At 38.5% G+C, this 14,059-nt stretch overlaps 3 protein-coding genes across 4 annotated transcripts; 2 read left to right on the top strand and 1 right to left on the bottom strand.

Moving 5' to 3' along the window:
• The first annotated feature begins 135 nt into the window (after positions 1-135).
• Positions 136-7,806, top strand: pak2b (p21 protein (Cdc42/Rac)-activated kinase 2b). The gene is given in 16 exon segments (XM_042221373.1): positions 136-383; positions 1,375-1,591; positions 1,695-1,801; positions 1,934-2,084; positions 2,226-2,257; positions 2,348-2,461; positions 2,630-2,762; positions 2,879-2,942; positions 4,143-4,191; positions 5,059-5,171; positions 5,268-5,385; positions 5,492-5,591; positions 5,680-5,876; positions 6,457-6,532; positions 6,535-6,593; positions 6,701-7,806. Coding segments are annotated over 15 exon segments (1,587 nt in total). The 5' UTR covers positions 136-383; positions 1,375-1,404; the 3' UTR covers positions 6,788-7,806.
• Positions 7,807-7,939: 133 nt separating this feature from the next.
• LOC121811883 (ribonuclease P protein subunit p21-like) lies at positions 7,940-9,715 on the top strand. Its single transcript, XM_042221374.1, has 5 exons — positions 7,940-8,262; positions 8,389-8,489; positions 8,960-9,042; positions 9,179-9,313; positions 9,479-9,715. Exons 1-5 carry the CDS (start codon positions 8,206-8,208, stop codon positions 9,574-9,576), a joined length of 474 nt encoding a protein of 157 aa, XP_042077308.1. The 5' UTR covers positions 7,940-8,205; the 3' UTR covers positions 9,577-9,715.
• A 212-nt stretch (positions 9,716-9,927) lies between these two features.
• aqp12 (aquaporin 12) lies at positions 9,928-12,032 on the bottom strand. 2 transcript variants are annotated; one of them, XM_005923354.3, is made up of 4 exons: positions 11,880-12,032; positions 10,486-11,102; positions 10,198-10,314; positions 9,928-10,119 (listed from the first exon to the last, which is right to left on the bottom strand). In XM_005923354.3, exons 2-4 carry the CDS (start codon positions 11,078-11,080, stop codon positions 9,959-9,961), a joined length of 873 nt encoding a protein of 290 aa, XP_005923416.3. In that variant the 5' UTR covers positions 11,081-11,102; positions 11,880-12,032; the 3' UTR covers positions 9,928-9,958. The 2 variants fall into 2 exon arrangements, with proteins under 2 accessions (XP_005923416.3, XP_014189357.2); XM_014333871.2 differs by lacking the exon at positions 11,880-12,032 and having other exon boundaries at positions 10,486-11,200.
• Positions 12,033-14,059: the final 2,027 nt, after the last annotated feature.

The raw sequence follows: 14,059 nt of genomic DNA, 5'->3' as shown, positions 1-14,059 counted from the left end.
ATTACTTTTAGAATATTGTAACTCAGTTACTAATTGAAGAAGTAACTAGTAACTATAATTAATTACTTTTTCAAAGTAACTTTCCCAACACTGTCAACACACATTCATTTGAAACATTTTATTGAACAGGCCAGGGCTGGGTCGGTAGTTCCGCTTCCCCTTCGCCATAGCGGAATTATCCAAGGGCCGAAAAGATAGAAGAAAAGTTGCACTGTAAATAGTTGGAATAACCTTTGTACTAAGTTATTTATACGCCGGCTGTACCACCGGGGAGCCCTTGTTACGGGGGAATAACTTTTAAAGGATATACAGACGTTTTGCACACCGTCGAGGATCGTTCTGGACTGAAGTTCCAATCAAGTTTAACTGGTGTGGATTCTCCGGTAAGCTTCTCTGCTCCTGCGTCGCCTTCTTTAGCTAAATAAAGCTCATTTGTGCGGAATAGTTTGTGAATTGGTATGTTTTGTGATTTCTAAAGCACCGCTTAACAGTGTTATTTTTGGCGGCTCATGGGGAGGAACCTTCAAGCTTGGTTGTCAAGTTAGCGTTAGCTGAAAGCTCTATTTAAGGCTTGCAGTCGCTATTATAGCTTGCTAATGTTAGCTTCTGGCTAGCACACTTGTTGGCCAAGTAGTTATCCTAGCTTTAGCCCGCTAGCCGCCCCTGTTGTTACTCTCTTGAAGGGCATTTTGAGTAGACATTACAGTAGGAACACCGTTATATGGAAATATGTGGGTCATTCATGAGGTTGTGCTCGTACTTTATAAACCTTAAAATGAAGAAAGTAGGTGCAAGCTTTTCATTTTTGTGCACTAGATAAGGAGCAACTTCGTTCTTTGATTGTCATCTGGGCTCCTCTTCCACCTTTCAGATGTTAGAATACGAGCTGATTATTCGAGTTAGTCTGCTGTGTATCATGCTTATGTTTATTCTTGGGTACCCCTGTCGACTCTATGCGCAGTTAACTTTGTAAAGTTGGTGCAGCAGGTCTCTGCAGCAGCTTTTTCACAAGTACAGAGAAAGTGTGATGTCTCTGAAAACATGTCAGGCTTTGTGTAGGTTTTTCTGTCTGCTCAGGGTTCTTACGAAACGTTACACCTTCCAATGTTCCTACTTATTGAACCTCTGTAGCAAATTTAACTTATTATTTTATTATAGAGGGTGCTTGCTTTCTTGTCACTACACCCTGTTGTATTTCTAGCTTTATTACAGCGTAGTTATACTCTTTCATATATCTGTTTTTTTTCCAGGTACTTCTTGGTGTTTTCTTTCTCCTGCAGTGCATGAACACACTAGTGTCTCATGCTGATGTGAGCACCGCCTTCCTCCCTCACCACTTACTATCCTCACACGCTGTATTCCTGTCCTGGTTAGCCCTGTGAGGCTTGTAACCACCTCCTGGCCATGTGTGATAACGGAGATCCTGAGGATAAACCCCCTGCCCCTCCGGTCAGGATGAGCAGCACTATCTTCAGCACTGGCTCTGGCAAAGACTCACTTTCGGCCAACCACAGCTCTAAACCGCTGCCTTCTGTGCCTGAGGAGAGGAAGCGCAATAAGATCATCTCAATCTTCTCTGGGGCTGAAAAAAGTGAGATAAAAAGATTAAAAGTTTGGCCTAAAATAAGTTCAAGTCTAGTGTTTGTAGCGAGTGTTGTCCTGGTCAATTTGGATAAAGGTTCATTTAATTTCAGGTGGTAGGAAGAAAGATCGAGACAAAGAGCGACCAGAAATCTCACCGCCTTCAGATTTTGAACATACCATACATGTTGGGTTTGACGCTGTAACAGGGGAGTTCACGGTGAGTTCGCTGTTTGGTTATTTTCATTTTTCACTCACTAAACTCTGCTCTCTTGTTACCAAAGCACAGCATGTCCTTTAGATTAGAGCTTACATTATTGGACACATTTTCCTTTCTGTTTTTAATACATAGGGTATGCCAGAGCAATGGGCTCGACTACTCCAGACGTCAAACATTACCAAGTCAGAGCAGAAGAAAAACCCACAGGCTGTGCTTGATGTCCTTAAGTTCTATGACTCTACAGGCAACGGTCGCCAGAAGTACCTCAGCTTCTCATCCTCTGGTGAGAATGTTATGTTTTTGGTACCCTATTTAGGGGTAAACTGATCAGTGAGTGTCACAGCTTAATGACACTCAGACTTTAAGTTTTAAATTGACTATACCTCCATGGTTACTAAAAACACACTTTTTTTTAAATTCACAGAAAAAGACACATTTACAGTAGGGCCTCAGTCCGTAAGTATCTTGGGACTTTTAAAAGGTATTTTTTTATATATTTGTTTTGTCTAATACATGTTAACAAAATCTGCTGTGACTTTATACCAGGCTGCCAAAAAAGGCACTGAACCCTCATCTTCAAACATCAAAGACATCGATGATGATGACGATGATGAAGCGCCTCCACCAGTTGTGGCACCAAGACCAGAACACACAAAGAGTGTATGTCACCTGCCAGATGTTGGCCTTACTGCGTAACGATTATTATCAGAATTCATTATAAGATATTTTTATTTCCAACTTCTAATTCTAATGATTTTGTTTTTCCTTTTTTAAATAACCATTTAAAAATAATCTTAATCTTTGGCTAATGTTTGTTGTATTTCGCAGGTATATACTCGCTCTGTCATCGACCCCATCCCTGCTCCAAGCACGTGTCCGGACGGAGATGTGGCCTCCAAGGCTGCAGACAGGCAAAAAAGGAAGGGCAAGATGTCAGACGAAGAGATCATGGACAAACTGAGTAAATTTTTCTTACTTCATCATTAGTCTCGCATAAATACAGTAGACATAATTCATTTTTCCTGTCACTTCCATTTGCCATTTTCTTTTAACACGTGTTTTAAATGTGGTTTACAGGAACCATAGTCAGTATTGGGGATCCCAAGAAGAAGTACACCCGATATGAAAAGATTGGCCAGGGGTGAGTTACTTTTTATATTACAGTTTTAATTGTTTATGTTATAAAACAGGCAGTTGATTTTCAATCTTTATTGTCCAGACCTAATTAAATATTTACAGCGAATAGCCTTTTTGATATCAGATTGTAGGGCTTGATCGATATTATCCATTTGCATATACATAGGTAACAACATTTCGAATGGCTGAAATGCAAAATTAGAAAGTGAGGAAGCGATAGGCAAAACACACTTGGTCCACGTTAGTAGTGCTGATACTGAATAGTTTATTCGTCAGAGGCCGCTCTACAAGTTTCCTCTTGGGAGCAAGTGTTTGAAATGCCACAAGCAACGTAAAGGAGTAATTCACATCTGCTTGTAGCTGTATGAACAAGTTTGTTTTTAAAATGGACTGTTATATTATCTTAGCAGGGACTGATACATTAACTAATAAATAACAATGAAAGTTTGTTTGCTGTATCTGAAAGAAACGGTATCAGTTGATATGCGATATGAGATTTTTAAATCACCAGAGATTGTTATTGTTCAGTCTCTTGTAGATACTCACAATAGGAGGAGCTGAGTTTTAAACTGGTGAAGTTATTTACTGGCAAATTTTGCCAGGAGGGCGGTCTTGTCTGTAACAGTTTCACCATTTCTAGTTTGACAAGTTCTTTTTTTCTGTTGTGAAAAGGCCCTGGAGCAATGTTACCATGAGAAAAAATAGTAGTAGACTAATAACTTTCATTATTAATAGCAGATGTGTCATATTATTAATGTTGATTAATATGTTTAATGTTTTAAAATTCCTTGTTTCTCCAGAGCAGGATTTTTAAAAGCTTTTTCCAGAAGGTGTTATAAAAACAAAACAGTATAGCAGTTTGACTCTGTTTTTACTTCTGATCATCCCACCCAAAAACAGAAAGTGAAATTTCACAACCAGCTTTTAGGTCGGAGAATCTTCAGCATCGGGTTTAATGTCAAAGTTTACTTTATAAGATTGACAAGTTATTTATAAGTTACACATGAATACTTGTTTTTCTCAGGTAGTACATTCCTAATCAAGATGTGATTCCTCTCAACTCATACAAACATAAATTCTCTTCAGTATTACTGACTTTAAGTAAAACATTTAGTGAGTAAAAATGCATTTGAAGAATAATTGTGAGTGTATAGTTTCTTAGAATATGTGTTGAAGTAAATAAATAATCTTCCTCTTTTTACAGGGCATCAGGAACAGTATTCACAGCCATTGATGTATCCACAGGACAGGAGGTAAAGACTAAATAAGTAATGGACTAGGTGGTATCAAAAAAAAGAAAAATAATATGGATCATAGCAAGCGGGGCTGAGTGACAAGCTAAAGCCATTTTTGAAAGGATTGGACTGCACCTTTTGTTTATTTTTTATTATTTGCTTATAAAAATGATTGTGAGGCAGCTGGTAGTTACTAAAAAGATTATTTGGGTGGTAATACGTAGGTGCACAGTTTTAGTTTATAGTGAGCAGATGAACACTGAACATGTTGTAGCTAGAAAGAGCTTTTAGGGAGTTTTACTAGAGAGATAACATGGTGAAGGTGTTCAGGTGGTACATTTGAGACGTTGCTGTGGAGTGAAGTTTGTAATGATCTGGGTTGCCAGGAATTTTGTAAGTGTTGTGAGTAGTTGGCTGTGTAGCCAGAATAACAGGGAGACCCATCCAAACAACTTTAAAGTGAGAACTGCAGTGCGTTGGGTCTCCATCAATGCACCTGACAAGTAGATCTGATGAACGATGTACTTTATTTATCCCCAGAAATGATAAATTATTGTGTCATAGTAGCCACAAATATCAAAAGCAATCTAGCTCAATAAAAAACAAAGTTTTATTATTTTAATTGTAGCAAACAAAAAATGAAGAAGTTGAATTAAGTTAAACTGAGCAAGAGCTATCTGTTATGCAACAAGAAGTATCTAAAGTCCAGCATCTGCACCAACCACTAAATCCACTAAACTGCTTAGAAACTCATTTTATCTCTTAAAGGCATATGCGTATGTGTTTTTCTTACTTACTGTGTGACACTTTACATTAGGAGGAAAGATTTTTGAATGTTAAACCTAGAGTGAACTAAAGGTCATATATGTTTTTTCACACTGCCAGGTCGCCATTAAACAGATCAACTTACAAAAGCAGCCGAAGAAGGAGCTGATCATCAACGAGATTCTAGTGATGAAGGAGCTCAAGAACCCAAACATTGTCAACTTTTTAGACAGGTGAGAGTGAACGTAAACCTACAGCCTGGCAGGTTTTTAAACTTTTTTACAGTACTTTTTGTCTGATTGTTCACATGCGTTTGTTTTATGTGCCAGTTTCCTGATGGGGGAGGAGTTATTTGTGGTGATGGAATATCTTGCTGGTGGCTCGCTGACAGATGTGGTTACAGAGACCTGCATGGATGAGGCCCAGATAGCTGCTGTCTGCCGAGAGGTACGTTACATTTTGCAGTCCTGTAAAACAAACTGACCCCCACTTTATGTAAAAGGTATAATAAAAAACGCCATCTTTCCCTCTCTCAATTCTTTTTTTCATCCAGTGTTTACAAGCATTGGATTTCCTACACGCAAATCAGGTCATCCACAGAGACATCAAAAGTGACAATGTGCTGCTTGGGATGGATGGTTCTGTCAAGCTGAGTGAGTCCTGTGCTGTAATTATGATAAATATTGCATTGTTAAATCCTTCCGGTGTAAATTGTTTCACTCTTCTTCATGTCTTCGACAGCCGATTTTGGCTTTTGCGCCCAGATCACTCCAGAGCAGAGCAAACGCAGCACCATGGTAGGCACGCCTTACTGGATGGCTCCTGAAGTGGTGACCAGAAAGGCTTATGGGCCTAAAGTAGATATTTGGTCACTGGGTATTATGGCCATTGAGATGGTTGAAGGAGAACCTCCCTACCTGAATGAGAATCCACTACGAGTGAGTGCAGAACACTTTCACACATTTTGGTTTAGACACCTTTAATATAGTGTAGAGCAGCGTAGGGAAATATATACCATTTTTAAATGAAATGTTTCCAATTTATTCATCTGTACAGTGTCTACAAGGTCACAGTAAATCACTTAAAACTGAATCGGTGATTTGTGTCTGTCGGACTTTTGGTGTAGTTAGAAAATAACTGTGGGCCATAGACTCCCATGATTCAACAGAAAAGCAGGATAAACACTTGTCTTTGTTTATTTTTAACGTTTTCTGATTTTACACCCTGCTCCTTTTTACCACTATAATGAACTTTATTACCCTATATTTCACACTTTGCTTTTTCTGACTTTGTCGCTCTTGGTCTGTTTACTTTATAAGTGACAAGCTTCACTTCTTGTGTGGAATGTGCTCATGTGGATTGGAATATCCCAGGCAAATATAGAAAGTTGTGCAGCATTAACTTTTGTAGTACATTTCCCTCTCAGCCAGTTTGACTTGATTCATTTCCTTTAAGTGTGTTGTTTCCCAAAACTCTGCTTTTAAAGTTTTTGTTTGTTTGTCTCTTCCCCTTTGGCAGGCATTATACCTAATTGCTACAAATGGCACACCTGAGCTTCAGAATCCTGAGAAGCTGTCTCCAATTTTCAGAGATTTTCTAACCTGTGCCTGGAAATGGATGTAGAGAAAAGAGGCAGTGGCAAAGAGCTCCTGCAGGTTACAAACGTTTCCAGTTATTGGCTACTCTTTGAACTCTTCAGTGTTTTACTTTGTTTGTGTTTCAGGCCAGTAATATTCTCTTTTCACATCCACATCTTTTTCAGCATCCATTTTTGAAGCTGGCGAAACCCCTCTCCAGTCTCACACCTCTCATCTTGGCAGCCAAGGAGGCCATGAAGAGCAATCGTTAGCTGATGAAAGTAGCTATCCTGCCTTCCCATGCTGTGCACAGATATGTGCCAACTATTTAGATTTTGTGCCAGACAATAGGCTGAGAGTGGTGCGCCACTCTTGATGCACCAGCCTTATAAGCCCTGACAAACCTCACTGTGAAGAAGACCAAAAATCTAGAGCACAACCCCACCGCTGTCCATATGAACTCTATTCATTCTCAGATGTCAGAAGACAAGTCAAACTCAAGTGCGTAGTATCAGAGTCGGGCATAGTTAATTTTGTACATCAACTCTTCTGGTGATAAGTTAGGGCTAGGCTTGTATTTAACTTGGAATGAAGAAGATGCCTAGTTCTACTTAGTTTTTTTTAATCAACTGCCTTAAACAAATGCAAAATGTTGCCTAATGTATTGTTGATTGTCTCAGTGTCTCTCTTCCCATGATTTTTACTACCTTTGTAATTGATCTTTTCAGCTTGTTGGTGTCTTAGTTATTTTGATACTTGAATTTTATGTTTGTCCCCCTTCTTGTCACATATTGTCTCATTCAGTGAACACTTGTGCTATTTCCACATCCACCCATTGTTTAAGGACATTTCTTTTATTGGTTTTATAGGAAAGATTTCAGTGGAGTCATCATCATGAACATGTGTTGTGATTATGTCGTTCTACATTTGTTACACACAACAGAGCTACTGTACCTGTTCTTCCCCTGTATCTTTATAGTCTCCTGATACCAGAGGCGCACCTTACAGGTAAATTAAAATGTTAGATTGACAGGGTTTCTACTTTCTTCTCTGTTGTTATTAAAAATGAGTATTGTATGTTGAACTTTGTCCTTTGTGTTCGTGTTGACTAAACAAATGCTCTTGTTTTTCCATGTGTATATTGTGTACTTAACTAGTTTGAAAAACGTGACCATATGATACTGGTTGGATACAAAGGCTGGTAAAGACAATTTGTTAACGGTTTCTCTTCTGGACAACTAACGACTTTGTCTGCACACTCAAATAAATTCAACTGTTTTTACTTTTGTGATTTGGATGTGAATGTGATTGATGTGTAAAGAGATCATCCGTTACTTCGTAAGCCACACAAAGTCAAAGTAGTATAGAAAAAGAATTACAAGCCTTGCAATTAATTGGTTGTAGAATCAATGAATAATTTCTCTGTGATATGGTTTGATGTTGATATAACTAAACTACAAAGATACAAGATGCTTGTCGGGTCTTTGAATTGTTGTAGACAGTTAATTCCTAATCTGATGATTTAGCGTTTTTGATTTTCCGAGGTGTGAATCACGTTGTGTGCCTTTATTTTGAAGGATTAACCCGGAAGTATATTAGTTGTAGCTACTTTCAGAGGGTCATACTTCTGTAGTTAGAAGTAATCCGCTGTTACTATTAGGGCTAATTTGTTATCTGACTTTTGTGTGTAATGGCGCTCCACTTGAAAGACAAAGAAGCTTACCAGAGACTGAACTACCTTTACCAGGTTGGAGAAAGTTTTAGTTAATTATCGTCACGATGCTTCCAGCTACAGTCACATGCTACATAAATGCTAGCATGCTCTCTGTTTTGAATGTGGTCGCTCAGCTGGTTTCTTACGTTTTGTCCACAGGCTGCACATTGTGTTTTAGCTCAAAATCCGGAAAATGTGGAGCTGGCTCGTTTCTTCTGCTTCTCACAGAAGACGATTGCAAAGCGTCTCGTTCTCAGACAGTAAGTTGAGATGATAATCACGTGTACTTAAATACTGATTTTTAACAAATCCCGTTGATCACATTGTCTGGGGAGCAAAAGAGTAATGCAGGATATTTCGGCGTGCCACAGAGCTCCCTTTAGATCAAGTATTGAACTACTGAGATGAAAATGTCACATTTAAAAAAAAAACCCAACAAGTTATTGAAATAGTGTTAAATATACGATACCGTACGAACTACACAAGCACACATAAGGACCAGCAGCTCAGTTGGCATTTGTCTGGAACATCTGCCACGTTTACCCTGCTGTATTCACACATGAGAGCAGTCTCACACTGACAATGTGTGGACAAGTGTTATGATGTTAATGTGTAGCTGTGTGTAGATTCACATATATTTACATGAGACTGGTCTTGGAGCTGATGGACAGTAGTAAAATCAGAATGTACTTAAAGATGGACTAACATTTTAATGTTTCAATTTATGTAGAGATCCATCGGTGAAGAGGACATTGTGCAAGAGGTGCTGCTCTTTGCTCATCCCAGGTGTAACTGCTACAACAAGACAAAAACGTAAGCCCCTATTATCTTTCAGTCCCTACTTAATGTAGGATGTCACTTTCTGTCCTGTGTTTCAGAAATGGTTGATAATGAATAAATATTTAAAAAATTACTTATTTATTTATTTAAACTGAATTTCTTTAATAAGGAAAAAACAGCAAGACTCGTTTTACCGTGATGAGATGTCTCAGTTGTGGACAGAGGAAGACCTTACTGAATAATCCAGATTACTGTTTATGGGCAGACCGAGCTGAGGCTCAGCTGGAGCAGCAAAAGCAGAAAGGTGACAAACTTAAAACTTATATCTAAGACGAAACATACCATAACACAATATGGCTTATATAAGCATACTGCCAACATCAGTAATGTTAATGAAATTCATGTTTTCTTGCACGGGACTTTTATGACAAAAAATTTGTGCTGATTGTTTTTTCTTTCTTTCATACAGATTCAATCACTTCTGCTAAAAATCAGCCAAAAGACACAAAGAATGACGGGTCACAGACATCAAAACTCAGTTCTGCTCCAGGTGCTACCAGCACGTAGCAGCCATGGCTCTGCTCTATTTGCTTAACATACAAAGGACTGGTTCTTAATAAAAGCAATATATAGTTTTGTTGTGTCACATCCACCCACAGACTAGAGAAGGTTTTTTTTTATTTTTTTTAATGTTATTAAATGAAATTACTTCTTTTAATTTTATTGACTTTTTTTTTTTTTTTTTTTTTTTGTTTTTTTTTTTTTTTATTTCTGATTACAAGGGTTGTTTTTTTTTTTATTTATGCTAACACTCTAACATTGCTAAAAAAATCATATGTATCTTGTAAATTGTTTTTTTTTCTTTTTTTTTCAAATAAAAACGTATGTCATGATTAAAAAAGAAACGGAGGACAAAATTTGAAGATTTTATTTTTGATAAATTGTTAAATTAAAAACATCTCTTTACAGCTGAGCACTGGTAAGTAAAGATTTGCATTTCTGCTTTGTCTGTCTTGGGCACTCTGAAACGTGTCTTCTGGGAGTATAGCAGATTCTTGGCAAAGATTCTGGGAATATGGCCCATGTACAGGAGAACAGCCAAAGTCATACCTAGAAATCAAATGTTTATTTTATGTATTGTGTTAATTTTTTAAGACCTGAAAGGACATGCACATTTAATCAGTTTACCTGTGAGAGAGCCCAGCCAGTAAACCACTGCATACTCTGCAAAGGTAAATCCAGAACAGTGGAAGGTGAGTCCATATGCCAGTGATGGATTCATGTAAGCTGAGGTATAACCTTTGGCTGAAGAAAAGAATAGGAAAATACAGTTTTTGTTAAATTTCCAGCTTTAAGTCCTCTGAACTTTCAAAGTAAAAAAAAAAAAAATGGATGCAAATAATGGATCCCAAAAAGCAGAAGGTAAAACGTTTAAATAATACAAAGATTAGGAAAGCCAGTTATTCCCAGGCTTACCTGAATGGGACAGGAATGTTAGGAGGACAGCAATCAGCGGCACTCTGATCAGAGCAGATCGGCGGCATAGGTTTAAGTGGATGATGTGCAAGATGAGGGCACAGGCAAACTCGGTAAAAAATCCCTGAAGCACAGAAACCAGCAGAGATGTGCTGCACTCACTGATCATCAGGTTTTTGATCATGTGCATGTCTGTCAGCTCCAGGCTCCAGTAGTATTTGGCTGCAAGAAGGCCTAGGTGAGCCCCAATAAACTGGGCAGCAACATCAAGCAGTGTGGTTACGGTGGTGGCCTCAAGCTTCATGAATTTCTGCACAGCCAGGCTGGGATTCCCTGATGCATCACCACAGATTATACCGTGTGTGAGCAATACCACAAACAGTATGGTTAAAGTCACATCAGGGCCCAAACCCCCGGCCCACTCGCCCACCTCCACGATGGTCTGCACCTCCAGCCAACATGCCACCAGCATAAAAGAAGATGTAAACTCTGAGATGAAGCTGAACCGTGGCCGTTTTTTAAGGAGAAATCGAACTGAGACTACAAAAGTCACAGCAGCCACAAAGTATCCGAGAGACGCATTCAGTCCAGACATGGCTCAGGCGAGATGTCCCCTTCTGTGTTTTGAAGAAAATGAAATTAGTGAGGGGCTGAATTTACCACTGTACTCACTGTTTGACAACGTGGCACATGCACAGACACAATTCTTATCAGAGACACGTCAGGGTTTTTATCCCACAACCACCTGCCAAAATACACAAGGGCTTTTTCAAGGTAAGGTCAGGAAGCTGGCCTTTATTCAGTGATCATTTATTATCATCATTTTGTAAAAGCTCAGGTTAAAATGACTCCCCACTCTGTCTAGAAGAAATAAATATACTGTGAATTTCTTGATACTGAAAGGCTTGGGGGGGTTTCTTGTTTTTGTTTTTTTATTTTTAGATAAAATTAATATATGAGGATTATACAGCTTGGAGTCTGTATAGTAAATTGAAGCATGTATTGGAGATAGTTATAATTTTTAACACTGAATCAGTGTAGACCTTTTTCCCTGAGGGACTACTTTTTCTGTGCAATAGCTACTGTGAGCTATTGCACAGAAAATACATTTTTGCAAGCAGGTTACCATAAAACCCAGATTTCAATGTCAAGAATGTGAATACAATGTATTTTGTAAAATTTAAACAATGTGATTAACAAAGTCTGCACAGGGCATACAGTAACACAGAGGTTCTCAAACTGTGGGCCGGGCCACAGTTTGAGAACCTCAAGTGCCTCAATTGCCAAATGTACCCCTCTTACAGTGGTTTGGAGTGCCAAACCGCTTATCCAGGAGACAGCAGCCTCTGGAGAAACCCATACCTCCATCTCCCCAGCTACCTCCTCCATCTCACCTTGGTGAATACTGAGGTGTTCCCAGGCCAGCCAAGAGATGTAATCTCTCTGTGGCAAGGGTGTACCCTGGGGCGTCCTTCCGTTTGGACATGCCTAGAACACCTCGCCCAGGAGGCAGCCTGATTAGATGCCTAACCACCTCAGCTGTAGGAGCCATTCATATGACCCCTATGGAAAAGAAAACATCAGATGGAAAGAGCACCTGGTGGTTACACCTTAGCCCATGGGGGTGCACATACACACACATTTTATATGTCTATACATATATAAATAAATGTAGTATGTATGTCCTAAGACGGCAACATGATGAGTAATGCTACAAGAACTCTACCACATACATAGCAGATATAAATGGCAAAGGACAGAAGTTCAAGACATTCCTGATCATAGGACAGATATGAGGCAGCAATAAATCTCTTAATCTTATCTGCACATATCTTAACATTTCCCTCGTGTGCGTTAATGCTTTATTTCAAGCCTTTATAATCTACAACCCTCAAAATATAGGAAAGAAAATTAGGTTTAAAATACAACCTGTTAATTAAAGTGACAGAAAACTGTTAATAATCTTTAACAAGAGTCACAAATATAAAACACAATTCAAGACAATCCATCCAACAATTAATGAGATATTACAGCCTGGCATTTTTTCTTAAAACTAGATTGAAAGAAAACAAAAATTATCTGCTTTGAATCAAATTCACCTTCACCAGTTTTGTGTAAATCTGTGTGAACTCTAGCAAACCAAACTCATTATCCAGAAGACTTTTAATATCCATTCATGTTTGGGATAAAAGCATCACATTTTTTAATCGTCCCAATAGCCGTGGCCTCAATGCTCCAGCAAACTAATCAGGAATAGCCCAAGGAAGAAAAGTAAACCCCCATCAACAAAGGCCCATCTTGACAACCTTTCCTATTCCTTTTCTCCAAGGATCAACAAGTTATTGTTGTCTGACAAATTTCAGCTTATTACTTCATCAGGGTCATGATGAAGGCAATAAGCTGAAAATATGTTAGTCAAACAATAAAGTTATGACATTTCCTACACATGTTGCTGTAGCTTTAACCTCTGAACGTGCACCTTGGAATTAGGTGAGGTGAGCATATTTCGGACCCTCAGAGCTCTGTTGTCTCCAGAACATACTTGTTCCTGTCATGTGCTGTGTTTAATGACTGAAAACAGCCCACTGAAGGAACAATGGCCTGGGAGGTCAGTTCCTTCATCATGATTATGCATATTCTCATGACTGTTGATCAACAACAGTCATTATGCAAATGTACTGTTTAGAAGACCGGGGAAACCTGTAGTCACCAGAAACTGAAGAAGTCACTTGGATGAGTGACGAAATGTTTCTCCCACTGAAAACGCTACGTCCAGATGTACAGAATCAACTTTTGGAGATACATTTTATACTGCTGCTGCACGTGATCATAGTGTGAAATACGATTCATGCAATTAATTGCATGGGTTACTTATAACTTTATATCTGTATATGTAAAACCACAAATCTAAAACTTGTGTGAAAAATCTTGGTGCAACAATAAAAGAGGGCTTTAGTTTCACTGACTATATTTGTGCTGTAACTAAATCAGCCTTTTGGGATCTTAGTAATTTGGCTAAACTGAGATATTTTTATCTGGAGAAGCTCATTCATGCCTATTTTTCTGTAGACTGTTGCAATGATCTTTTCCTTGGCCTCCCATATCACTCCAATTGTCGTCTCCCTGCATTGGCTTCCAGTAAAATACAGAATTAAATTTAAAATATTACAGATTGTTTATACATCTTTGAATGATTTTGGCCCTAAATATAAATCTATAGTGTTTAATGTATACAAACCTAGTAGATCTCAAGGTCTGCAAGATCTGGTTACCTAACAGTTCACATATGTACATTTCTGTTTTTTAAATGTATTTTTATTATAATTCTTCCAAACAACCCATTGCCCTGTAGGAGGCAATGCCTAGTTATAGCCTTCGTAGTTGCCACCATAAACATTTTCAATAAATATCTATTGCATTTGGGCATTTTGGAACCAGCTACCCATTGCGGTCACATCGTCTCCAACCCTAGCTATTTTGTAAAGAGCACAGCTTTAGATTCACGGTTGCTTTTAACTAACAGTGTAGCTGTGCCATCGCCCTTGTTTTAATTTTTGTTGTTTTTATTGTTATT

The sequence above is a fragment of the Haplochromis burtoni genome, unplaced genomic scaffold (genome assembly GCF_018398535.1).
Source record: "Haplochromis burtoni strain Fernald_Lab_line unplaced genomic scaffold, NCSU_Asbu1 Contig_65, whole genome shotgun sequence".
In the NCBI taxonomy this organism is placed as follows: domain Eukaryota; kingdom Metazoa; phylum Chordata; class Actinopteri; order Cichliformes; family Cichlidae; genus Haplochromis; species Haplochromis burtoni.
The sequence above is the reverse complement of the archived record's forward strand: the minus strand, read 5'-3'. Positions and strand labels throughout refer to the sequence as shown.

Bases quoted from the DNA above. Each gene is read 5' to 3' on its own strand.
- LOC121811883 (XM_042221374.1), top strand. From the start codon at position 8,206: ATGGCGCTCCACTTGAAAGACAAAGAAGCTTACCAGAGACTGAACTAC. The intron at 8,263-8,388 runs GTTGGAGAAAGT...TTTTGTCCACAG, and splicing joins GACTGAACTACCTTTACCAG to GCTGCACATTGTGTTTTAGC. The intron at 9,314-9,478 runs GTGACAAACTTA...TCTTTCATACAG, and splicing joins GGAGCAGCAAAAGCAGAAAG to ATTCAATCACTTCTGCTAAA.
- aqp12 (XM_005923354.3), bottom strand. From the start codon at position 11,080: ATGTCTGGACTGAATGCGTCTCTCGGATACTTTGTGGCTGCTGTGACT. The intron at 10,315-10,485 runs GTAAGCCTGGGA...TCTTTTCTTCAG, and splicing joins AACATTCCTGTCCCATTCAG to CCAAAGGTTATACCTCAGCT. The intron at 10,120-10,197 runs GTAAACTGATTA...TTTGATTTCTAG, and splicing joins CTGGCTGGGCTCTCTCACAG to GTATGACTTTGGCTGTTCTC.